Below are 26495 nucleotides of genomic sequence, written 5' to 3' on the forward strand. Positions count from 1 at the left end.
TTTAAAACCATGGGAAGCCCTATTTATGGGAGAATATAGAGGCTAAATGGTAAGATTATAAATGGTTTTCACTTGGTACCGTCTGAATGCTTTTCAGGCATAGATTAATCTTTAGAGTTGGTAGGTGAGAAGCCACTCCCCATTTGAAGAAGAGAGCTTTTAGCCAAATACAGTTGTCTCCAGGCATTGTGGGTTTGAACATTCATGCAAGCTCCGCCCCTTTCTCTAAGACTGAATGTCTGGGATTTCGGGGCCTTGTGGGGCTTTTCCCACCTCACATTGTTTACTCTTCTCTGCAGACTGCAATAAGGTCACTGATCAGTGCCTGTCTTTCTTCAAACGCTGTGGAAATATCTGTCACATTGACCTAAGGTACTGCAAGCAAGTCACCAAGGAAGGCTGTGAGCAGTTCATAGCTGAAATGTCTGTGAGTGTCCAGTTTGGGCAAGTGGAAGAAAAACTCCTGCAAAAACTGAGTTAGTCCAAGGACAAGTATGTAAATACTGGGCGGGTGGGGGGGAGGGAAGCCAGTGGGGAATGGGGAAAGACTTTACAAAAACGAGGGATTTTATTTTCAATTTGGAACTTGGAACAACAGACCACAGAACGATTCCATTTTGCAAGTCTCACCAAGGAAAATACATACCATTCAACTACCCGTTCTTAGAATGAGCAAGCCGGACCCTTTCCTTTGGTCTTTCTGAAACATAACTGCACTGCTTTACAGACCATTTCTAAGGTGGCCTTTATCAAGAAGACATTCCCATCAGAGAAGGACGAACTTTGGGGGATTCTCTTATTTAAGCATGAGCTTACTGGTTTTGTTGGTGGGGTTTTGGTTTTTGGACATCTCATTCCTTATATTCCAAGGATTCGGTGTCCTTATAGAGTGGACCATACACCACATTTCTGCTGCCATCTTGACACATTTTTTTGTTTGGTTTGTTACATCTTACATTATGCAGAACTATTTTTGTACAAATTGTTTAAAAGTTATTTATGCAAGGTTTGAATACATACCAGTGTTTTTATTGTTTTGAGATTGCCAATTTTCGTGGTTTCCTTAAAATAGGAGAGAACTTAACCTGTACTTCATTCGACAAAAAGAATCCATCTACAAATGTGCCCAGATCTGACAAAGTGGGTTAAGATCTTCCACATAAAAGCATGTTTAACTGGAAGTTTATAGCCTGCTTTGTATGTCAAGAAGTTACACGAGCATGTTGTGGAAATATGTAAATTATTAGTTGAATAAGATTCTCTCTGCCAAGTTTTCTCTATGTAGAATTCACTTTTTCTCAAAATTTTTAAATTCAGACTTCAGCCTTTGCTCTCAGGAGGACTTCACTCCAGCATGAGCTCTTGTACTCTCTATAGATCTAATTTATACAGTGAGTCAAGAAATAGAATAAATAATCCAGCATAGCCTTTCTTTTCCTTTTTTCTCCTTTGAAGTGTGCGTTGAGTTCTCGTTTCAGGGTTATTACATGGCTATTTCCTAACTGTAAAGTGATGCATTCATAAGTGCCATTGTTGTAAGGTGGTGTTTTCCTAGACCTTCCCTGAGGCGGTTTTACCTTTGTTGAATTTGTATAAACAATTGTACAAAAACTCACTCTTGGACTTGGAGGGTTTCTGTTCTAGGAGTGAGTGAACAATTTGATTGGAGTCACAGCATCTCCACACTAATATACCTAATCGTATATACTGTTTCGAGGCCAGTCTCTACTATCTCACTCATTTGAAATGCAGCAGTCCTTTGGTACGTGTTTTGTTGTTTCTCCCCTTCAGAAACACCCTCCCTGATCATGACTAATACAGGCAGTGGGAAAGAGCTGTGTTGCAGCCGTGGCTGTGTGTGGGGATTAGGTACAGATTGCTTTAAGGTGGTTCTTCCTACCACATCTGTACAAGGTAACTTCCACAGCCAATTTGACATTACCAGGGCCTAAAAAGGTAGCCCAGGCTGGAGGAGGCAGGGGACGGGTAATTTCCTCAGCCTCCTGCTGCGAGTGGCAGGGGGCGCTCTAGCCTTTCCAGTAGGCCACATCCCACTGATAGCCTTGGCTCGGGCTGGTTGGAGGAGGTGCTTGATTCTGACAGAATTCCCCCAGGTGGTAGACAAACCAGGGAGAAAGAATTTTTAGACCATGGATCTTGTTGTAAAGACAGGGCCCTGCCCACTCATTCATGTACAGAAACAACTGTTCTAGTGACTTTGCAAATGGGGAAGATAACTTCCTTGCACAATACTGAATAGTAACATAAGGCCATCTTTTCCTGCTAACTGTAGGTTCATATTTGCCCTTTTTTCCTTTTTGCCCAAGCAAAAAAGCCTTATTATAATGGGACAAAGAGCCTATCTAGATATGTGCCTCCTGTTCTCTTAAACCCAAAGACCCTTTCTTGCTCCCCAGAATTCAATCCAGGAGGATCTAATTAGAGTTGGATTAGTTAACACTGGTTTATTTTATTTTTTTGAGGTACCCGGACTGGGGATTGAATCTGGGACCTCTTATGTGGAAAGTCAGCTCTCAACCACTGGAGCCACATTGGTTCCTGACACTGGTTTATTTCAGTACATGGCTTACTTTTGCAAGTTCTGATCATTCAACACGGAATGTTGCCTACAGGCGAACCATCAAATAAGATGGTTATTTTACTTTTACTACTGACAGTGGTTTTCAGAGGAACGATCTTTGCATTCAGTCACTCAATAGCAAATATGGAGCCTTGTAGCTGGGACTGGTCAAGGACTCTAGGACTCAGGGTGAGAGGCACTTTTTTTTCCCTGCACTGTTTCTGGAGCATGCGAGTCTGTCAAGAGATGAGGCTGAGAGGGGCTAACCATTGTGCTACAAGGCCAGGGTCAAAGCCATGATAGCAACATGCAGTGGAACAGACAAGGGTCTCTCCAGGACTGAGGCTGCAGTTGCTCGGTGGATAAAGATGTTTCCCCTGAGTATAAAGGACCATCCAGTAAGATTATACCCCATTACAAGTCCATCTCCAGACAAACATTTTATTTCATAAATGAATAGTAGCCAATCTAAGCTTGAGATTACAAATAGCTTCTCTGAGCCCACAAACTATGAAGAAGCCTGACAGGACCGAAAGTTTTAGGGAATGCTTGCTGTGTTAGACTGTAGCTTCTTAACCCAGAAGAGAAACACCATCCCTTCCACTGAGGGATATGAATATTTGCAAAAGAAGATACCACAGCACATCTGAAACATCATTCCCTAGTGTTGGATTTTTATACTCAGCCTCTGGAAGCACATCCAAGAAACTCAGCAACATTGTTTCCGAAGGAAGGGAACTACTACCTGAGGACATGGACAAGGAGATTTCATTGCATTCCATTGTGTACCTTCAGAATTGTAACTATATATTACTATTTTTAAAAATTAATTTGAAAAGCCATGGCAGATTTCAGGGTGGGGAAGTGCTTGCCTTCTGCCAAACTCTAGTACCTTGAAATCCATTTATTCCACATAAGCCAGTTATGCTAAAAATTTGTTGGCTGGTCACAAAGCTAGTTACTTCATTTCAAAATGTTCTCTGAAAAAGTCTACCATTATGAGTTTTCTGTACTCTTTAAAAATAAGCAACTAAGACCTAATATGTAGCCCTGGGAGAAACTTTAAAACAAGCTATTTTAAGCTGAGCTATACAAATAAATCTGAATTCTCCAATTTTAGACAAAACTGGTACGTGCTGCTTAGCTTCCATATACATTTGTTTACTGCCACCTGCCAGACTAGATTTAAAGACTTACCACCATCAAATTAGTTACTTTGGGAGAAATGTTAAATTTTGGAGTCACCATCTCATAAGAGCCTTATAAAGCTGAGCAGGTGCTGAGCTGTAGGGAAGTAATAAGCTTCTCAAGCTGGTTATGACGCACTGCATGCAGACACCACCCTGGGCTCTGCAGGCAAGCATGAGCCATCCCTTCAGGAGAAGACTGTTTGAAAATACCTGTAAGAACTTGTTTACGTGACCAAAAGCATAAAAGAACTTTTCTGCCCTAAGCAGGTACCACTTGAACTGCCTCACTCAGTTCAAGGTTATTTTGACTAGTTGTATCTGAGCATTTGAAGGCATATGTTATATGCTCCAGAGTCAAAAGAGAAATATTAACAGGAGGACTCAACTGAGAAGTCAGGCATTTCTTAAAAACATATCTGTCTACTCCCACTGGGACTAAATCCATCAGATGGTATGCAGTTTGACATGGTTATCAGTTCCAAAAATAGATACTGAATTATGTTTGTAATCTGATCTGTACCTGGGTGTGATTAAGTTATGATTAGGGCTCTGACTGAGCCACATCATTAGGGCATTGAGTCCCCACCCCTTGGTGGTGGGGATTCACAGATAAGAGGCATGGCAAAGGACAGTTGAGGGTTCTTAATGTTGGAGTTTGATGCTGAAGTCTTAGGCTGAAGCCCCCAGGGAAAGAGACAGAGCCATTTGCCTGATAGCCTACAGCTGACTTTGTGGAGAAAACAGAGGAGCTGAGCCCAGACAGAAGCAAGACCTGGGAAGAGAGGAACCCAGGAAGCCTGAACCCTCACAGTCATCGGCAGCCATCTTGCTCCAACATGAGGAAATAGACTTTGGTGAGGGAAGTAACTTATGCTTTATGGCCTGGTATTGGTAAGCTCCTACCCCAAATAAATACCCTTTTAAAAAACCAGCCAATTTCTGGTATTTTGCATCAGCACCCCTTTGGCTGACTAATACAGATGGTCTCAACTAAACCAACAGAACACTCTGATTTGAGCTGGACCTAAAAGATTTTAGATAGTTATAGATCCAAGAACTTTACTTCATAAGCTAATGTCTCCAGTTTCTCATTTACTATGTGGTATTGAAAGTGTTGAGAAAAATTTTGGAATCTAAGCCAGGTTCAAATACTGATATGGCCATTTTTTAACTCTGAGATTTTAGACAAGTTCCTTAACTTCTTAGCTTTCAGGTTTCCCATCTGTAAAGTGGAGCAATGTCTATTTCAGAATGCTCTTCTGAGGACTGCTGGGCATAATTTTAAAGCACCTAGGACAGCACATGGTCACAGAGAAGAGTGAGTGCACAGATATCCTTGCTGAGATAAGCAAGAAACAAAGGTAGATCACAGGGCACGAGAGTCCATTTTGACATCTCTTGTGAGGCCCGGGGGACATAGACATTCATACCATATCCAAGTGAATTAGAAACTGACCAAGACAATGCCAACAGAAGTATTTTTTAAAATCTAATTTTTAATTTTATGTCTAAGGTTGAAATTTGCTAACAGGTACCACTGAAAATACTTTCACTCTACAAAACAGTGTAAACTGATTACGCATTAATAAAGAATTTAACACCCATACTCTAATGAAACAGCTAGATGCAGCCCTTGCTATAAAAAGTGGTACCTGAACAAAAACAGATATATTTAATCTAGACCCTGGCTATAGAATGTCATTTGTTCCCAATTATGCTTAAGTGCAGGAATAGCAAAAATGTGGAAACTTACATTCATCAAATACTAGCATTTACAATATATGTAACTAAGTGAAAATTCAGAGGGACCGCTACTCAGCGGATACCATTAGGCCACTTGTGGACAGTGATCTCATTCACAGGGAACAGACGTTTCAAACATCTGAGCAGTTTTAAGTTAAAAATAGGATGGAAGAGAAATAAGAGACCAGGATAAGTGTCCTCCAAAGAAAGCAGTAGCTGATGGTGATATGTTATAAACTCTGACTTCAAGAATTTGTGATCATGGGATGTGTAATAAAACTTGGGAGAGCCAGAGTCACTCAGATTGTCCACAGGCAGACAGGCTTCTGGCACAGAACAGTGTTTTCACAACTTAGGGTAAACTTTTTTGTCCCCAAGAGTAGTGAAAATAATTTAAAAAAATAACTAGCCTTTGAACAGTTTCCAGTCCCTTCTGTGCACTGATTGGTTTGGGATAGAGTAGGGGGCTAGTGTCCTGCTAGGTGAGTCCTCAGCCTTAGGACTTGAACACGTGCACGGCCCGCACCACGTACTGCCGGCAGATGGGACACTCACTCATGCGCTTGCCGCACTTGGTGCAGGTGACCATGTGGCCACATTCAAGCAGGACGCAGTCAATAATGGCGTCCATGCAGATGCGACACAGGCTGTCATCCTCCTCATCCTGCAGCTGCAGCCGCTCACCATCTGGAAGGCAACAGAGAGCTAGGCCTGTGGGCACGGCCACCCACCCAGCCCAGAGGCAGACTGGCCACCTGCTGAGCAACAATAGAGGCCCAGTGTGACCCCAGTTTTGTAAAAGAAGGAATCCCAACTACTCTACACTTCTCTTCTCTCACCCAGAAATGGCAATGATGATAATGCCTACAGCCCAAAGGGCTTTGTGAAACACACGGGAAAAGCCTGGCTTAGTGCCAGGTACAAAGTGCTCAACCCACATTAGTTACTTGATTGTTGTTGTTTTTTTAAAGATGTACTTTATTTATTTCTCCCTAACCCCTCATTGTTTGCATTTTGCTGTGTCTGTCTGATGTTTGCTGAACCCCGGAGCTCCTAATCGCTTGAGCCACCTCCACTCCCTGTTTTGCTGGCTCTCCCGCTCTCCCATTATGTTTTCCTCGTGTGTCTCATTGCATTATGTTGTGTCAGCTTGCTGCGCCTGCCTGTCCCGTCAGCTCGCTGTCTTGCTTGTCTTCTTTAGGAGGCACCGGGAACAAAATCTGGGATCTCCCATGTGGTAGGTGGGAGCCCAGTTGCTTGAGCCACATCCGCTTCCCTTCCACTTTGTATCTTTAGGTAACAGGGTTTTTGTGATATGAATATATTACTTCTGTACTTATAAAAAATTTTAAAACCCTAGGCTGTCCTACACATGGGCTTTGGAGTCTGGACACTGGGAATTTCCAGCTTAATGCAGCTCCACTTGTATGACTAAAAGTCTGGGTCTGAGCCTCACCAAGTAGTGAAAGGCACTTTACATCCACACTCTTAAGGAAGTTCAAAGGAACTGTACAAGTGGCCTGTAGTTGGGAGAAGACACCCAAGGCCTCAGAAGCCTCTCAGGTCATCTAACTGTGCTAACGGGCCATGCTGTGCTATTGTATTCAAATTCAAAAGACATGGGCCAGGAAGCAGATGTGGCTCAAGCAACTGAGCTCCTGCCTGTCACATGGGAGGTCCAGAGGTCTTTCATTTGATTCTCGGTGCCTCCTAAAGAAAGACAGCGAGCTGGTGTGACAGGCAGGTATGGCAAGCTGATGGCAACAAGAGACACAAGAAGGAAAAACAATGAGAGACCCAACAAAGCTGGGAAAGGAGGTGACTCAAGCAATTAGGTACCTCGCTCCCACATCAAAGGTCCCAGGTTCAGTGTTCAGTTCCTGGTCCCTCCTAAAGAAACAAGGAAGATGGACACAGAAAGGGCAAACAAGGGAGGGAGGGAAAAATAAATTTAAAAATATTTTAAAAAAAGACATGGGCTGCCCTGGCTGTGGGCCAGGTTTAGGTTCTGAAAAATCCAAGCTCTGAATAAGAAAGGTGATGAAGGGATTTGTAATTGGCCTGAGATTTGGCCATAGAGTTTTCTATGGGTCAAGGGGATTAAGGACAGGATTCAAGCTTGATGGGCCATCATCGCTTGAAATAAATTTTACAAAGAATATCTTGACAAGGCAGGCTGTGAAATCTAAGGTTAAATGCCCATGACTACAAATTGGAACCTGAGGGAGAAAGGATCAATGGGATGAAAGGACAGATGAGCCAATGGAAAGGGTGCTAGAGGGCTTTTGATAGTAGATGGGAGGTCTGGAGCCTTGATCTCTCTCATAGCTCTTCAAAATTTAGGAACAGAGGGGAACAGATGTAGCAAGGGTTGAACGCCTGCTTCTCACATACAAGGTCTTAGGTTCAATCCCTGGTACCTCCTAAAAACAAACAAAAAAACAACTCTCATTGGGGAGCAAATGTAACTCAGTGGTTGAGTATCTGCTTCCCATGTACAAGGTCCTGGGTTCAATCCCTGGTACCTCCTAAAAAAACTTAGGAACAGAAAGCCAAGGAGCCAGCCTGTGAAGGCTATTTAGGGTGAATTTTGGTCAGAGGGGCTTGGAGCCAAAGCCAAATAGGAAAGATTCCAGCTCAGCTCAAAACAAAACGTATTCTAGCCAAGATAGAGACCAAGCCAGAATTACATTAAGCTGTGAGTTAACTGAGAAAGGAGCTTCTGAACTCACACATACCATTGGGCCTCCTGCACCTCACATCCTTAAGATGGGAAGGACCACGTACTGGCATAGCACACTAAAAATGGTTTCTATTTACTAAATAAATGGATTCTTTCCTTCATGGCTAGAATACCATTCTCCAGCCGTGGACCATTCACCAGTCCAGAACTTTGAAGGCTCTGAGGTTTAAGAGTCCTCTATCTCCCTGATGGCATCATTCTTAAAAACAGGTGTGCCAGAATACTTTCTGCATATCTGAGCATAAACGATTTATCAACAAAAGCTGAATTATTATTGAGAGGATTCTTAAGTTCTAGACAAGAATATAAAACTTATCATTCTGAATGCCACTGAATTTTTTTTTTTCTTGACCATAAATGCTCTAGCTTGGTCCTGACCCACAGGAAGGTTTCTGATACATGCTTCATCCATAAATACTTCAGAAATTCTTAATATTTACAGAAAAATTTTCCCCACTGTTAGGATTTAAAAGCTACAATGGAGATAACCAAAGGCTTGGGCTGCCAGAGGCATTAATGAAGAAATATTTTTTTTTTTAGAGACGAATTCCATTAGGGCTCTACCAAATAATTAATTATGGCAAGAAAAAAACAGACTGAACAAAACTCCATCTCATCTGGCACTGGTGGCCTCAAAGCCAACATCATATAATAAACCTACTACTTAACAGATGCACAAACTAAACTATTTCATGTGCACCAAAAAAGGTACATAGTGTTTCAGAATTAAATTTGACTTAATTGTGATGAAAACAGCCCAGTTTTTAGAAGCCTGAGGAAGGATACTGGAGGTAAACACAGGAAAAGAAACTTACATGACTTTTGGTTTTCTTCATTCTCTTTGTATAATCTGTTTACTTTCTCTACCAGCTCCCATTTTTCACAACAGCCAGAATAGTTAACAAAATTCCGAGCCAGAATTTCCTTCAGCTGGCGCACACTCATCCCTTCGATATCTTCAAGGCTTGACAGATCAGACAAAGAAGCTCTCACTCTCTTTCTAGAGAGACCAGGGGTCTGAAATCACAGATAGTTTCCATCGTCTCTGTTCCTACAAATCCAGACCTCCCACAGCAAGGAACACAGCCTGTTCCCACTAACCCTACAGTCTAATGTGAGCCCTGGATGGCTTTCCAGATTGCTCGTCAATCCTTGAAATGTTTTAATATATGCCCTAAATTCAAACCAGAATAAACACCCTGTGTTAATCTAGATAAATGTCTACTTGGGTGTTTTCCTCCCTGCCAGGCTGACATGTCAGCAATCAGATTTTATATGAGGGCTCACCCGCTCCTCCAAATTTTCTTCGTCATCATCGTCATCGTCATCATCGTCGTCGTCGTCATCTTCTGTGTTTGCAGAAGCTATTTCACTGTGTACCTACACATGAAATGTATCTGATTAGGCCAGGAATCATACTGTCCTAACGGTGTCAGCCATATTTATCACTAGAGAAAACCTTTCCAAAAAACCTCCCCAAGAACTACCCCAACAACTGGCATACCCAACAGCTTTGTATCCAGAATGCTGCTGCCCCTCCTAATGAGTAAGGCCCTACATGATTTCATAAAGAACTTATTCTCCATAAAGTTATCCCAAAGCCAAATGCCTGAGTGTCTGGATTTATAAAATGTAAGAGTATGAACTCCTGGAGGACGGTCTCATCATAGAATGTGGAAGCTGGGAAATGGACTTGGCCCAGTGGTTAGGGCATCCGTCTACCACATGGGAGGTCCGCGGTTCAAACCCCGGGCCTCCTTGACCCGTGTGGAGCTGGCCATGCGCAGTGCTGATGCGCGCAGGGAGTGCCGTGCCACGCAGGGGTGTCCCCCGCGTGGGGGAGCCCCATGTGCAAGGAGTGCGCCCATGAGGAGAGCCGCCCAGCGTGAAAAGAAAGTGCAGCCTGCCCAGGAATGGCACCGCCCACACTTCCCGTGCCGCTGACAACAGAAGCGGACAAAGAAACAAGACGCAGCAAATAGACACAGAGAACAGACAACCGGGGGAGGGGGGAATTAAATAAATAAATAAACGAGTCTTTTTTTTAAAAAAAAAAGAATGTTGAAGCTGTAAGCACCAGGTCTTCCCCAGGGATTATGCTGAATCATTATCAAGGGACCTATAAATGGCTAATTTAACTGCAGACTCTAAGATACAGATGGGAAGACACAACCTCTCTGACTAATATCAGCCCAAGTGTGAAGGGCATGGAATTTGAAAGATCTCAGTCCCACTACAACATACATTGGCATTGTAATCCCAAAGAATGTTTTCTAGACTTCACTGGTGGCTGATGCTAGTTCTAGTTTTGTTTTGTTTTGTTTTTAATCCCTCACAACCAGAGGAACTCCTTTCTTTGGGAATAACAGAAATGCCTTCTTTAATGCCTTTCCCTTTTGACTGTATTTTGACCAAAGCTCTACAACAGTCATCAGCTCCAATTTCAGATACTCTGTTCCACCAATTCACAGGCAATCAGATTGTAGCATCCCATCCATACCACCCAGAAGTGGCACAAAAGTCAGATGTGGCCTGATGTTTGTACCAAATTATGCTAATTTTCATTTGGGGAACTAATAAAACTCCTACCCTGGACTTAACTAATTTATGATTATTATTTGGGAGGCAACAGGCTAAATTTTCCTCTGCATTTAATTACTCCTTTTCTCAGGGAAGAAAATTAAATATTGGGAGAATTGTTAATTCTTTTAGCATTTTAGAATTACTCAAATATACAAATGAATATTAATCACAAGTCCGTGCATGCCATTCAGTGAGGATGCCCATGGATCTCATTGGGACAATACTCTCTACTGGCATTTTTTTAACATCAATAAATAACTTTTTCACTCATTCAGATGACAATCTCCTGTAACCTAAATTAGAACATTTTCACTGCAGAAAGGCAACTAGGCATTAGGTTAATTTACACTATTGGTTATTTCCATGGTCACTGACACCTGCACTAATAATCCTCCAAACATGTATACTCTTTCACAGTTCTTATTTCAATAGTTATTTAACAGCCCCAATAAATCGTATTTGGAGGCAAATACTATTCCATATAAGATGAGGTATAATTAAGGTCAAGAGATGATGAGCTACTTTTGGGTCCTGTGGATAGCTGACTATAGCACTGCCCGGTATGTGAGTACTGAGACTACAAATCATAAGGCTCTACAAGTGCTGAGTTCAGCTGCATGTGAGGCCTCTGCTCCGGCCTGTGATTTCTCAAGTTACCAGACCTTGAAGGCCCTACTATATATGCCCTCAATGCAGTTACCTGTGCCAGCATTCCAGATCCTGTGGTCCGGTCTTCATCCATAAGCTCTCCCTGGAACGAAGATACAGTAGCAGAGGGGGCTGTATAGTTTGAAAAAAATGAATGTGTGAAAAAGCTAGCAGTCTGTGACCTGGAAGAATTCAGACTGCTTGTGTCCATGTCCTCAGAGCCTAGTCCATGATGGCAGAGCACTAGATCCACCAAGTCTTCCTTCTCTCGACAAGTATCAATTGGGATGTTTCTAAGAATGAGATACTGCCGTAGGTCTTTCACTTTCAGTCGCATTAACTGAGGGCGCTGAAAGGCCGTCTCTTGTAGTAAGTGACAAGTAGAACATCTACGGAGATTTTCTTGTAAGACTGAACAAAGAGAGCAAAAGTCCTTCTTGCAATCACAGCATATATGCTAAGAAACAAAAAAGAAGCATTTAATGAGTCAGACAAATTATTATGAAAGTACTAGTTTTTTTCTTGCCTTCTATTACAATATTAAAATTTAATTTGAGTTCTGATTAAGTGTTCTTTGCTAACCTATTTTCACAGGGTTTAGTGTTCCAAAAGCCATGGAAAATCTAAAATCACTGCTGACTTAGATTCATAGAAGTTCAAATATAGCACTTTAAGAAAAAACATACACTCTTGTGTTAATGAATTAAAACCTTTCCTCCCCCTTGTGCAAACATATAATTAGCTGAACATAGCTGATCTGAACCACATTGAGCAGAAAGCACAGCCACAAACTCTGTTCCTGGTCTGTTTCTATATGAACAATTTTTTCACTTAAAGAAGAGGGGAAAAAAAAAAAGCATAACACAGAGCTAATGAGAAAGGCAACTGATTTCTCAAGGTCAATCCAGGAAAACAGAGGGCCCCACTTATACAGTATCTGTATGCTAAACAGTCTTAATTACAAAGCCATTCCACTAGAGAACACTAAGATGTGGTCATTTCTGCTTGGTGCACTGTTTCCACAAAGCTGAAGCATTTTTTAAAAAGTATTTCAAAAGGACTGAATTGATGATCAAAGACTGCAAGATGACCTAACAATATGATGATTCTCAGGAAGAACTGCTTTATGTCCCAGTGAAGTAACTACCTTATCACAATAAGATTATCATGGTAGAATTTATAAACAATAGGCCCCTCATTATACTCATTTCTTCATTGGAGAGTTAACATGGTGAGGAATAAATTTTTTGAGACTTGCAATACACTAAATCACCTCTGAACAAAACCACAGGCTAAATCTCTTGCATCAAAAAATGAGCATCTCGGGAAACGGATGTGGCTCAAGCGTTTGCGCTCTTCCCTACCACATGGGAGGTCCTGGGTTTGGTTCCCAGTGCCTCCTAAAGGACACACAAGACAGCTGACACGACGGGCTGGCATGGCAAGCTGACACAACAAATTGTCACAACGAGACCCAAGGATGAAAACATAACAAGAGACACAACAAAGCAGGGAGCGGAAGTGACTCAAGCAATTAGGTGCCTCCCTCCCACATGGGAGGTTCCTGGTGCCTCCTAAAAAGACCAGCACCAATGAACAGACACAGCAAATGAAAACAACAAGGATGTGAAAATAAATAAATAAATCTTTAAAAAATAAATAAGCATCAAAAATCGAATGGTATAAACAGGTGTCAGAGTTCAGGAGAAAAGGTGCCTGAATGATATGAGAAGTAAAACTGTCCAGTTAGAAAACTCAAGCAAGAATACGGTCCCTTTAACTGAGTACTTTTCTAAATGGGAAATGGTGAACAGGACCAGACTTCTGATATTTTTATAAAAAGAAGTGATTTTTATTAGCTATTCAAAATAACCTACAGTCAAGAATTCTGATCCTTGGGAAATGGATGCAGCTCAAGCAATTGAGCTCCCGCCTACCACATGGGAGGTTCAGTTACTGGTCCCTTCTAAAGAAGACAAGCAAGACAGCAAGCTGACATGACAGGTAGGCAGGGTGAGCTGATGCAACAAGATGATGCAACAAGAGACACAAGTAAAAAACATAATGAGATACAACAAAGCAGGGAGCAGAGGTGGCTCAAGTGATTAGGTACCACCCTCCTACATCAAGAGGTCCTGGGTTCAGTTCCTCCTGTCTCCTAAAAAGGAGACCATGGGAGCTGATGTAGCTCTGTGATTTGAGCACCAGCTTCCCACATACGAGGACCCAGGTTCAATCCCCAGCCCTGGTACCTGAAAAAAAAAAAAAGACCACACAACAAAGAGACAGAGAAAAATGCAAAACAGTGAGGGGGAGGGGAAAAATAAAATAAATCTTTAAAAAAATACAAAAAAACACTAACCCATGTGTCTTTTGTATGTTACATTTCATACAACTCACCTTCTTTCTAAAGACTGAAAATGAAAGCCCACAGGCTTTGCATACTATATTAGGTCCTTCTGTAGCTGCTGGTGGGTACGTAGAAAAATCAGGGTTTGGTGAAAATCTAAATGGACCACTGCTTCCTGTGAATCCTGATTGCTGGCCCCTGACAGCTCCAGTTCCCATGACTTCATTCAGCAGTCCACAGCAGGAAGCCCACATAGACGTGGCACCCGCCTGAAAAGAAACATAATTAGAAACCACAGTTTAGAGCTAAGTAAAACCTGGGCTCTCTGGATCCTTAGGGAATGTCATTCTGAAGAGGTAAGTTTGCCCTAAATAATTAAGAGATTGTTCCTTTAAGCACCAAATTTTCAAGCTATTTGGAAGGAAACCATTTCCTATTGTGTGAATATTTGGCATTAGGGATACTCATTATATACTGTTAAGCAAAAAGAAAGACATAAACAAAAAAGCAACCCCCCAATCCCTTACATTAAAAAACACTACATGCTCACATAGGAAAAATTACTTGATATAAGGATATCCAGTGCAATTTTTGGATATGTTTATATTGAAAAGTTAATTATCTGAAATTCAAATTTAACTGGGCATCTTGTATTTATCTGACAACCTTAGGCTGGCACCTACCAGACTAGACAGCACAGCAGCATCATAGGTTGGGCTAGATTCTCCCAGCTATCAGTTATTAGGAAGAATATAAATCCTAATGACTTAATTTCATTAAACTCTCTTCTCTCATTTGTAGCTGGGTATAATAAACTATGGCACATGTAAATAAAAGCTTTTTTATTAAAAAAAAAGACTGGGAAAACATTAAAATGCCAATTAAAGCTATGTAGATTTTAATGTCAAATGTCATTAATTTTCTTTCTCTACTTTCCAATTCTTTACAAAGAATATATTAATTTGACATTAAGGAAATATTTTTTAAAAGCAGTTATTTGCGGCAGCGGACTTGGCCCAGTGGTTAGGGTGTCCGTCTACCACATGGGAGGCCTGCAATTCAAACCCCGGGGGTCCTTGATCCGTGTGGAGCTGGCCCATGCACAGTGCTGATGCGCGGAGGGAGTGCCATGCCACGCAGGGGTGTCCCCTGTGTAGGGGAGCCCCACACTCAAGGAATGCGCCCTGTAAGGAGAGCCGCCCAGCGCAAAAGAGAGTGCAGCCTGCCCAGGAACGGTGCTGCACACACGGAGAGCTGACACAACAAGATGATGCAACAAAAAGAAACACAGATTCCCGTGCCGCTGACAACAATAGAAGCGGACAAAAAAAGAACACACAGCAAACAGACACAGAGAACAGACAACCGGGGTGGGGGGGAGGGGAAGGGGAGAGAAATAAATAAGTCTTAAAAAAAAAAAGTAACAATAAATAAATAAATAAAAGTAGTTATTCTGCCTTTTCAAACTGAAAATAGTAAATTTATAATTTTGATGACTCACTAATCATGACGGCCTCCCCAGGTGTGAGGGCTGTCTGCCACTCCACTAAATGACCCCAGAAAGAATGAACTGCTTTTTATGTTTTTTCGCTAGTCTCTTACTCCTCTGCGAGCCATCACTGCTATCCCTATACCTACCTATAGCAGCTTGTCTTCTTTTTTACTACAGACTCAGAAATCTGATAATCAAATTTGTTAGAAGCAAGTATAAACAAATTTTAGTGAGGGCCTATGGCATTTTCCCATACTTAAAATAGAAAAGCTGTAGTGTTTGAAATCAAGAGGCTTTTGCCCTTCGTCCTAATTCTTAAGCATAATGTGAAAGGGAATGGGAATCCAAGTAGGTGAGATGTTACTAGTTAAAATGGCAGCATATGGTAATGCAGTTCTATTTTGTTTATTATCTAACTCTAACATTTACTGTTTGCCCAACAAGCTCTTAACCAGAAGTAATGTTACATTAAGAACAGGGAAAGGAGGTCAAGCAATAAGAAACCATAATACAAGATTCCAACAGTCTTAAGTATCAGCGTCAATGTAAATATTATATGGCTTCAACACGGGGTAATTCTCCAGGTATAGTAATTCATACTTACAAAGCAATTTTCATTTAAACGAATATACTTCAGAATCTAAAGATTTATTAAGAGTTAATTTAAGGCAATTGTTCTTTTAGCAAAGGATTAGCCCAGTCCTTTAAACAGCAGCTCTCTTAAAACTGAAAACATTTTAATAAACTTGATTTGTACATAATCGTTTTTTTGGGGGCCTACTGCAACTGCAGAAAGCACTTTACCCCATCCTGCACAGGGGATAAACTTTTCTTCGTCCAAAGAGCTTAAAGCAGTGACATTCTGGAGGAGTTTTAGTTTCCTATGCACCTAGCTACTAAACAATTAAATAGGTAGGTTGGCATTTATCCTTCTCCTAATTCACGTGTGAAGTCTGTTTCCACAATGAGATTGGTATATCCTTGTGGACAGAAACCATTCTTTCTCCCACAGCATCATATGACTGACAAGTAAATAACTACATAAAAGGTCTCTCTATATTAATGGCAATTTAATATTATTTAAATATTGCATGCTTCTTAGACACTTCAAATTGTGCCTCTCACTGGAGGCACAATTAAGGCAAAAAAAAGATTCTGACCTAGGAGGCCAAAAGTCTCAAACAACACTCCATTTTAAAAATAGCACAGCTCCATGTTTTATCTTTTCTACTGGAGACCAGTTTTACAATGAGAGTTAAATTTTGGAACCACGGTAATGATCCTATCATTAAAATTCTAGACTGAAAAAGATTTAAAAACAAAAAAACAAAAAACCACTACACAGCTTTGGTGGTGAAGGGAATAGAAGGATTTATGTGGGCACAATAGGTGGAATCTCTGTATAGACCTTAATATTGGAGGGTAACAATTTTACTCTATTCCTGTTTCTATAAAGGGAAAGGAATTTCCTCTTCATTCCCCAGAAGTGAAAATAATGAATACGTCTATGTTCTTTCTGCCTTCTCATTATAAAATAAAAATTAAAAATAATAAGCTCAAGGCAACCCTCAAAACCTTTACCTGACAGGGTAATAACCAAAAATCTTCCCTCTTTATGCGCCTTCCCTTTAAAAGTTTTAGATATCTAAGTTCATGTTTTCCTTTTCATTTGTCTTCCCTAAAGATCTTTCTCCAGTTTAATCAGCCTATATTCCTTTATTTTTCTCTTACTCACACACTGCTCGCATTTTGATAGGCAGATCGAAGCATATTTTCCAAACCACTACCATTTCCTCCCAGATTTTCTGAGCAAACCCAATTCCTAGACAGACATGTAGCTCTTTAGGTTTTGAGTTTGCAGTAAATTCACTAAGTTATATTTCCTCAACCATCTTTCCCCATCCATTTTCTATTTGTTTAAAAAAAAAAAAAATCTATCACTCTTCTGTGAGTAAAGCCCAACTCCAGATCTCTGAAAACTAAAGCCATGGCCTGGGCTGATGTAACTAAAAATTCCAGCTCCTACCTGGGACTGTGGTTAAGAGTGTGACTCCACACGATAAGCCACATGAATCCAAGAGGTTAGAAAGAGCAATATCTGTAAGACAGCTAAATTTCCTCCCTTGACCATGAATGTAGTTCAAAAACAACAGAGACTAACAAACTAAGACAACTTTCTACCTACGCCTGACACAAAACTATTTTACTGAAAGTAAAAGCCTTTTTTCCTGATGATCTAATTAATCCCTTTCCTTCTCACCCCCTTAAGGCTGAAACTCTATGGGACCATTCCATACTGACCAACTAAAGTTTACCTGGTGGTATCAGTTAAAAACCAGCCTGGGGGAAAAAATAAACAAACAATTTCAAAAAAAAAAAACAAACAGCCTGCGGAAGTGGATGTTGCTCAAGCAACTGAGCTTCTGCCTACCACATGGAAGGTCCCAGGTTCCGTTACTGGAGCCTCCTGGAGAAGGCGAGCTGACGCAATAAGATGGCGCAACAAAAGAGACACAAAGAGGAAAGACAATGAGAGATACAACAAACCAGGGAGCTAAGGTGGCTCAAGTGATTGAAAGCCTCTTTCTTCCACAAGGGCGGTCCCAGGGTCAGTTCCCAGGCCTCCTAAAGAGAAGACCAGCAGACACAGACAGCATACAGCAAATGCATATAGAGTAGAGCAAATGGACAGAGAGCAGACAGCAATTGCAAACAACGAGGGGGAGGGGATAAATAAACAAAATCTTAAAAAAACAAAACAGCCTGGGAGCAGATGTAGCTCAGGTGGTTGAGTGCCTGCTTCCCATGTACAAGGCCCCAGGTTTGATCCTTGGTACCTTCTAAAAACAAATGAAAAAAACAACTCTCACTGAGGAGTGGATGTAGCTCAGTGGTTGAGCACCTGCTTTCCATATACCAAATCCTGGATTCAATGCCCAGTACCTCCTAAAAAAACAAAAAAACAAAAAAAAGCCATCATATTAAAAACTTCCATGGCTCATGATAAGAAATTAAACTCTAAAGACTCTTGTCTGAACTGCCCCAGACACCTAGATCTCATGTTATTCTGGTATCCAATAGCAGCCTCTGTCTCTCTTCAATATTCAAAGCCAGTACAAGATGTTTGCATTTTAAGGGAGCAATAACACACACTTTTTTTCCCTAACACATCTTTTTTTTACTCTGAATTTTGAAGCTAATTAAGAAATAAGACAGAAAAATGAAAATTAACATATTTGCATTTTTACTGATAACACCAACTGGCAAACAGGACTTTAGCTATAGCCAACTGACCTTGATAATTTGCCACCAGCACAGCAGATGCACTAAGTCTATCATCCAGCTGAGGGAAGATCAGAATGCATCCCCCCTACAGGAAGACACACCTGAGAAGGTCCCAGAGAGTATGTTCAGTTCCTTCTCACCAACTTGGAGTTGGTAGCAGAGAAACTGAAAGTGTTCTCATTTTGTTTCCTCCTGGGAAATGAATTAGAATAGAAATTTCCTCTCCCTCTGTAGGAACATAAGTGGGGCGGGAAGGAAGTATATCCACAAAACTAAAAAATTTGCATGTGAGTGGGATTCACAGTTCCCAGTGCTGTTGACACTTATTTCTACCTCAACAGACCACCGATTTTATAAGCACTCAGGTTCCTCAGACTCAACCAATGTAAGCCCATTCTGTAACACCACTGCAATCAACAAAAGCAGGGAATGTGTTGTTTCTCTACAAGAGCAGCAGCCCAGCCCTCTTTCTGCAAGTGCCAGAGTTTTCAAATGACATCAAGATTCAGCTGTCTTAGAATGTGACCTAATGTGCTTTTAGAAACCCTGCGTTTGTGTTTGTATATGGCGGGGGTGGAGTACTTCAAAATGCTCAAATTAAAAGTTTATTTCAGGGAAACGGACTTTGGCCCAGTGGTTAGGGCGTCCATCTACCATATGGGAGGTCCGCGGTTCAAACCCCGGGCCTCCTTGACCCGTGTGGAGCTGGCCATGCGCAGTGCTGATGCGCGCAAGGAGTGCCCTGCCACGCAGGGGTGTCCCCCGCGTGGGGGAGCCCCACGCGCAAGGAGTGCACCCGTGAGGAAAGCCGCCCAGCGTGAAAAGAAAGAGCAGCCTGCCCAGGAATGGCGCCGCCCACACTTCCCGTGCCGCTGACGACAACAGAAGCGGACAAAGAAACAAGACGCAGCAAATAGACACAGAGAACAGACAACCGGGGGGGAATTAAATAAATAAATAAATCTTTAAAAAAAATTTAAAAAAATAAAAAAATAAATAAAAAATAAAAGTTTATTTCAGTATGACAGTGGTTGAAAGGGAAGTCTAAGGTCTTGTATATTACTAAAAGGAATGCTAAAAAATCTAACATGAGACTGTATAGCATAGTAAAATCCCATGTGAAATACGAATATGGGTAATATTGCTTATTTAAGACTTTTTCTTTGAAACAACAAATGTTATGTTAATGTTACAAGATGTTAATATCAGGCAAAAAAACATTATGCAAAATTTAAAAAAATAGTTTACTACAAATTTTGAATCCTATTCTAAACATCAGCATATTATCCCTTTTAACAATTACACCAAAGTGTAGTATTAACCAGCCACACTAGAATGAAGAGTAAGAAAAGTTAGAGGGAAGCAGAAGTGGCTCAAGCTGTGCCTGCCTACCACACGGGAGGTCCCAGGTTCTGTTCCCGGTGCCTCCAAAAGAAGAAGAGCAAAATAACAAGCTGATGCAAGCTAGGAGTGGAGGTCGCTCAAGCAATTGGGCGCCTCCCTCCCATATGGGAGGTCCCAGGTTCAGTTCTCCCTACCTCCTAAAAAGAAGACTATTACACACAAACAGACACAAAGCAAACAGAGAGCCCTAACAACAAAGCAGGGAGGGGAGGATGGAAATAAGTAAATAAATCTTTTTAAAAAGTTACGTATGGTGAAGAAATGACAGCCAAAAAAGAGACAGTTGAAAGTTGATGGGTTTTGAAAACAACAGAGAACTAAATAGCCTAAGCCATTCCTTTTGATTAAAGTAGGTTAACAGCAGTAATAATGCCACCTCCTTTGCTTTCCACAACTCTAAATATAGTAATATTTTACAGTTATTTAAGGATGAACCCAGATGTTTCAAATCTAGAATATTAATTTTCTCAGATGCTGTAAGGAGCTACAAGGACTATTGAAGACTGCCTCAGAGAATTCTCACCATAGGCTTTGTTTTAAACTCCAAACAGCCTACAGTTTGCTAAAACTCAATGTCCTTGTGTTTAAACAATACGAAAAAGGTGTTTAAAATCTAATGCCAGTAAGACAAAATAATAAGTTTTGTGGTTTAAATTTCAATTAGTTTCAACTTTCCTCAAGAACTCAAAGCAAAAGAAAAAGTTGAGATCAGCAAAATCTTTATACTACTTACAGATTCATCCTAGAAACATGTTCCTTAGAACGTGAAAGAATTTCTTACTGAAACTGTTGCTTCAACTGACATACAACATTCAGGGAATGCTGCTTTCCTAATAACCAAATATCTAACCATATACATCATAAGGGAGAAAATTCTATACCCTAAATTATTTCTTTCATACCACTTGGACATTAAACAGGTTGCAAAAACGGATGTTGACCTTAAAAATGTAATATTGTCAGGCAAGACATTTGGTCAAATTATTAAGTTTTTTTTTTTTTTTTTAATATGGAATGCTTCACAAATTTGAGTGTAATCCTTGTACAGAGGCTCTGTTAATCTTCTCTGCAAGTTATGTTCCAATTTTAGTATAGGTGCTCCCAAAGCAAGCACAATACAATTCTTAAAATAACCTGTGCAGATCATAAATGTTACCTTAAGTATATTTGCTTTTTGTTTTATTTTTAAAACAGTATGCTTGATCCTTAACACCACTCCCCCATCTTTCAGAGGAGGGGAAAAAAGGGAAATTAAATTACATTCAGTAAATCACTTTCTCTTTGATACCTCATTTTGAGCTTTTAAGAATGAATATGATTAGCACAATTAAGGGTGAGATCAATAAAAAGAGAAACAGGAAGGAGACTTAAATTAACATAGGACACCAATTTGGATTTTTAAAAAATCCTTATTGAGAGTAGTATAGAGATGTGACTCTAAGGTTAGACAGTTACTCCATGCGTCTTTCAGAGGTAAACCTATTTCAAAGCATCAATTTCTAAACCAAAAAAAAGGGAAAAAATGAAGTAAATACCCATTCCACACATATACTAAAATCACCTACTCTTGGCTGTGAGTGACGATATCTTTATCTAATTTCTTAACTTTTAAAGAAATTCAAATTCCAGTGAATGAAGTATTTGCTTACATGAACATTCACATGTTGAATTCCTATGACATCAGGAATCAGTGACTATAAACAGACATCTACAGATGAGTTTAGCTCACAGTTAAAACAATTTCAGTAGGAGAGCAAATATGGCTCAAGGACTGAGTGACAGCCTCCCACATGGGAGGTCCTGGATTGGGCTCCTAGGGCCTCATAAAAAAAAACAAAAACAAACAATAAGCAAAAAGAACAAGAAAAAAAACAAACTCAGGGAAGCGGGTGTGGTTTAGTGATTGAGTACAGGCTTCCCACCTAGGAGGCCCTGGGTTCATTCCCCAGTACCTCAACAAAATAAAGAAACAAAAAAAAAAAACAATTTCAATAAAAAACAAAGTTAAAAGATAAACAAATTCTAATTTTGTGAATTTGGTTTCATAAAAACATGCAAAGAAGTATCTTCTGTCATCTTTCACAAAATGATTTGTTTTCAGATCTGCATTTTGCTTCAGAAAATACCTATTTTTTTTTTTGAGGAGAGATTTTTCCAGGAGATCTCTTACATCAAAACATTTCTTTTTCAAAGAACTTGATTAAAAGTTTCAACAATGTACCTGTCCCTAGCTCTGTTACATTTAGTTCCTTGATGGGTCAGAATATTAATACTAATAAAGAAGTTCTATTCTTCGCGGCATTATATATAAAGACGCCTCCTTTGTTTCCGGATCTTCACAAAGCAAGATGATGGCTTTCAGGAAACAAAGCTGGTTATGGGTATTTCAAGAGGTATTCTAAGTTGAAGTCGTATTTTATAACCAAACCAGGAAGTTAAAAACAAGTTCTGGGGGGAGCGGATGAAGCCCAAGTGGTTGAGGGTCTGCTTCCCACATACCAGGTCCAGGGTTTGACCCAGGGTACCTCCTAAAAACAAAAACAACTCAGGGGAGTCCTAGAGGTCGGAGGTTCAATCCCCCGCCCAATACCTCAAAAAACAAACAAACAAACAAACCGCTCTTAAAATAGCCTCACACTTCAAGGCACAGTTCAAAAGTCACCTATTCCAAAAATCTTCCTTGCTTCCTGCAGCCAGAAGTATCCTTTCTCTGACCTGTGGGTTTTACATTTTATTGATACCTAACATTACATTTCTGTCTTGTGATGCAGTAACTTGTGACTGCCTCTTCTTTTTTGATTGGCAAACTCCTCATTGGGACTGTATTGTGAATTACTTTCACTCGTGATGTTCCCCCCCCCCTCTTGGCTTGCACATAGTAAATGTTCAATAAAATATGTGCTGAATATAGGTTCTGTTTAGGTTGCTAAAGTTTCTCAGCCACCTGACATTCCTTCTCAATCTCCCAAAGTAGATCTCTGTTGCTCTGTGAAGGGAGGGTGCTGTTACTTTCCTTACCCACACCAAGCACTCCTCTTCGTTGAGATTAATGAAATCGTCCATGTCTGAAGGACTATCATCCCACTTAGAGTTCGGCAAATAAATCAATACCTGAATTGACTGCTGTACAGAGTTCTTTAGAACTCTCAGCGATGAGGATGAAAGAATCTCCCCCCACCCCTCTTTTTTTCTTTCTTTCTTTTTCTTCTAACTTCTCTGTGATGCTCCCACGCTCTCACACCCACCTTGGAGAACTCAAGCTGTCAAATTACTTGCTGCGTACCTAGCGGTGACGGAGGCACATCTAGTTTCCTAGCGCTCTAGGTCACGTTCCCACTGTTAAGCCTAAAAAGAAATCCTTCAGGGTGGGATCCCCTCCCCGGGCATTTCTGACCATTTAGCCTGGCCCCAGCCTCACGACTCCCCGCACCGCTCCTTTTCCCTTCGGTCCTGCAGCTTCCATCCTGCGACGGTGGCGTTCCCGACATTTGGGTTAGTTCAAGGACTCGGGGCGGGAGAGGGCACGCCGTAGGCGAAGGCTCGGAGGGCTGAGGCGGGCAGGAGTGGTTCTGCCTCAGGCCCCGGAGGCGGCGGACAGGGCCCGGCGCAGAGGGACCCGCCAGGCGCGGGGGGCGCCCGGCCTCTCCCCTCTCCTCGGGCTGCCAACCGGAGGCGCTGGGGGGAGCTCGAGAGGGTCCGGGGGCCCAGGAGCTCAACCCTGGGCGGGTTAGGGCCCCACACGCCGGCGGGGAGACCCCACCACCACCAACGGAGCTCTCCGAGGTGCCGGCAGGGTAACTGCTGAGGTGAAAAAAAAAAACAGGCGCTTAGGGCGCCCCGGCAGGGGAGGAGAGGCGAGGAGGGTCTGCCCGGCTCCGGCGGCCCCTCACCTTCATGGCCGCGCCAGCCTCGTCCGGGTCGGCCCGGTCCGGGAACTCAGAACCATAGCAGCTCCTCGCGCAGCCGACCACTCTCCTTCTGGGCGGCGACGCCGCCGCCTCCCCGGGCCACCGAGCGTCCGGACGTAAGGGGCGTGGCCACGCTCGCCGCGCGCCTGGGGAAGGAGCGCCGAGCGGCGGCCGAGCCAGCCAATCCGAAGCCGACCTCCGGGGGGCCGGTCATTAGAGCCAATGAAGTGGCGGGAACCGAGCGGGGGCCTCCGGCGCCGCGGTTGGGCGCGGAGCGGAGGTGGGCGGGCCTCGGCGCAGCGGGAGGCGCTCGCGGGCGGTCTTCTTGGTTGGGTCGTTGAAGGAGAGGTCGGGTTCCCCAAAGAGCTCTCATAAGTGAATCGTCCTGATCTCGGGGCGGTGGGGGTGGGAAGAGCCGTGGTAACTTTGAAAACGCTGGTTGGCTTGAAGGCCTCTGTGGCAATCGTCTTAGATTTCCTCTGGAGATGTGTAGAGACGTTCAAGCCTCTCGTTCATGACCTCAGTTCTCACCGGAGGGTCCAGTGAGGAGGGGCATTTACACACGCCCTTAAATACAAGGTTTTATTGAAAACACTTGAAGAAACCAGGGTTCTCAAGTCCCAGCTGCTCTTTTAAAAGGATAGTCAAAATAATAACCAAATCCTGGCACAATAGAATTCGGGTAATCCCTTGGAATTGATTCATCTTTATTTTTGGGGGGAGGGTGGGGTGGGCATAGAAACATTGTATATTAAAGTATCGATTTGTTTAAAAGATATTAAGATACTGGGAGAGCTAGGACGGGAAAACAAACCTGTTTTCTACACTTCTTCCTCTCACCTGTAACTACAAAATTTTAAGTATTTTAATAGGGAGAGAAAGGAACATGTAGTAAAATGTCACCTCACTTCCAATGAGAACCTAAAACTACTCTGTTCCTTGTTAATAGACTTGCTGGTATGTACCTAGGTCAGACTAACACCCTAAAACCCACAGGCACACACCCACATCTCTTCCTTTTCAAATTGAAATAATATATTAGCTTATTTCCTTATTTTTCTTGCTTTAAGCACTGAGCAGATACTCTATTTTAATTTCTTATCCAGTAAACTCCTGTTCTTTGGAGAAAAAAAAAATCTTTGACTCACCATGTCCATTTGTTACTGGATTTTGTCTAGTTTCTGGACAGTGCTGCAGAAATGAATTTCAAGAGCATGTCGGGTGAGTTAGGCCAGTAATTTATTCAGGCAGGGAAGGATGAGAAATGGGAGAAAGTAACAGAGCAGGAGTCCCAGGAAGAGAGGAAGGGGTTAAAAAGTGATAAAGTGGGCTGATTTACAGACTACAATTTCCCATTATAGATTATAAATCCCCAGGTTTATTTCTGTAATTATCCAAGTGGGGGAGAAGGCAGCCTGAGTTGGGGTCCAAAGGCACGAGAGCGTTTAGGCCTCACACCCAGTTTTTGAACCATTAATTATTTCACCCCTTTGCTAATGGCATAGGAGGAGTTACAACTGTTTGCAGTTTTGATTGATTATCATTGGGGCCTCATAAGGGATTGATGGGTGAGGTAGTGTCCTTGGGGAATATCCGGGGTTTCTCCTGGCTTCCAGAAAAAGTCTTTGTTCTTAATGGCAGAATCTTGGGGAGGGTCTTCCAGCAGCCATCTTGGGGACTATTGATGTCCTTGTGGACTCTCTGCCAGGTTCCAGATCCATCTATTGATTCCCTGTCTTATTAGACAGCTTCATTCCCCACGCAGAGAGTTTAAAACTTTATTCTTAAAAGGGTGCTAAAGGGAGATGATTTTCTTCTGTAGCTACTTCCTGCTGGTTAGAGGCAGTAGGACCTACCTGACAAGGGGTAAAACTCTCCGGCTGCTCTATCTCAGTCAGAGGAAGATGGATCTGGCATCCTAGGTGAATGGATTAAGTCCCCATATGACTAATGAGATGTTGATTCTGGAAAAAATAGACTTGATTAGAATTTTGAAAATATATGGTCCCACTAAGAGGATACTGGACCACAAGAGTAGAAAAGGCCAGGTGCTTATAAAGGCTGCATCTCTCTGACATTGATTGGGTTTCATTTCGCAGGTTTTGAATACTGTTTAGGACTATTTTAGAGTAATTTACATAAAGATGACATTCTTCCTTTTTTTTTTTTAAATTTATTTCTCTCCCCTTCCCCCCACTGCCCCCCAGTTGTCTGCTCTCTCTGTCCATTCACTGTGTCCGCTTATCTTCTTGTTAGCGGCACCAGCAATCTGTGTCTCTTTTCCTTACGTCATCTTGCAGTTTCAGCTCTCTGTGTGAGCAGTGCCACTACTGGGCAGGCTGCACTTTTTCTGCGCAGGGCAGCTCTCCTTATGGGGCACACACCTTGTGCGTGGGGCTCCCCTATGCGGGGGACACCCCTGCGTGGCACGGCACTCCTTGTGCACATCAGCACTGCACGTGGGCCAGCTCAACACACGGTCAGGAGGCCCTGGGTTTGAACCCTGGACCTCCCATGTGGTAGGTGGACTCTATCAGTTGAGCCAAATCTGCTTCCTTCCAAGAACCT

The 26495-nt window shown here is 42.0% G+C and overlaps 2 protein-coding genes and 1 non-coding gene across 5 annotated transcripts in view; 1 reads left to right on the forward strand and 2 right to left on the reverse strand.

The window, feature by feature from the left end:
* Positions 1-1615, forward strand: part of KDM2B (lysine demethylase 2B) — a 142096-nt gene extending 140481 nt beyond the window's left edge. For all 3 annotated transcript variants that reach the window (XM_058281345.2, XM_058281346.2, XM_058281347.1), the window contains one exon: positions 300-1615. In XM_058281345.2, the coding sequence (XP_058137328.1) occupies positions 300-481 (182 nt within the window). In that variant the 3' untranslated portion in view covers positions 482-1615. The remainder of the gene's footprint in view (positions 1-299) is intronic.
* On the reverse strand, positions 550-24032 carry RNF34 (ring finger protein 34). Its single transcript, XM_004451328.5, has 6 exons — positions 23910-24032; positions 13889-14107; positions 11541-11945; positions 9545-9637; positions 9073-9274; positions 550-6201 (listed from the first exon to the last, which is right to left on the reverse strand). Exons 1-6 carry the CDS (start codon positions 23913-23915, stop codon positions 6011-6013), a joined length of 1116 nt encoding a protein of 371 aa, XP_004451385.1. The 5' UTR covers positions 23916-24032; the 3' UTR covers positions 550-6010.
* LOC111762523 (U6 spliceosomal RNA) lies at positions 21023-21133 on the reverse strand. Its single transcript, XR_002795629.1, has one exon. It is a non-coding gene; the product is annotated as a U6 spliceosomal RNA (small nuclear RNA).
* Positions 24033-26495: the final 2463 nt, after the last annotated feature.

The sequence above is a fragment of the Dasypus novemcinctus genome, chromosome 19, assembly GCF_030445035.2.
Source record: "Dasypus novemcinctus isolate mDasNov1 chromosome 19, mDasNov1.1.hap2, whole genome shotgun sequence".
Taxonomy (NCBI): Eukaryota; Metazoa; Chordata; class Mammalia; order Cingulata; family Dasypodidae; genus Dasypus; species Dasypus novemcinctus.

Coding starts and splice junctions, on each gene's coding strand:
- RNF34 (XM_004451328.5), bottom strand. Junction 11,946..13,888: donor TTTCAGTCTTTAGAAAGAAG/GTGAGTTGTATG, acceptor TTTGTTTCTTAG/CATATATGCTGTGATTGCAA. Junction 6,202..9,072: donor TGAAGAAAACCAAAAGTCAT/GTAAGTTTCTTT, acceptor GTTGCCTTCCAG/ATGGTGAGCGGCTGCAGCTG.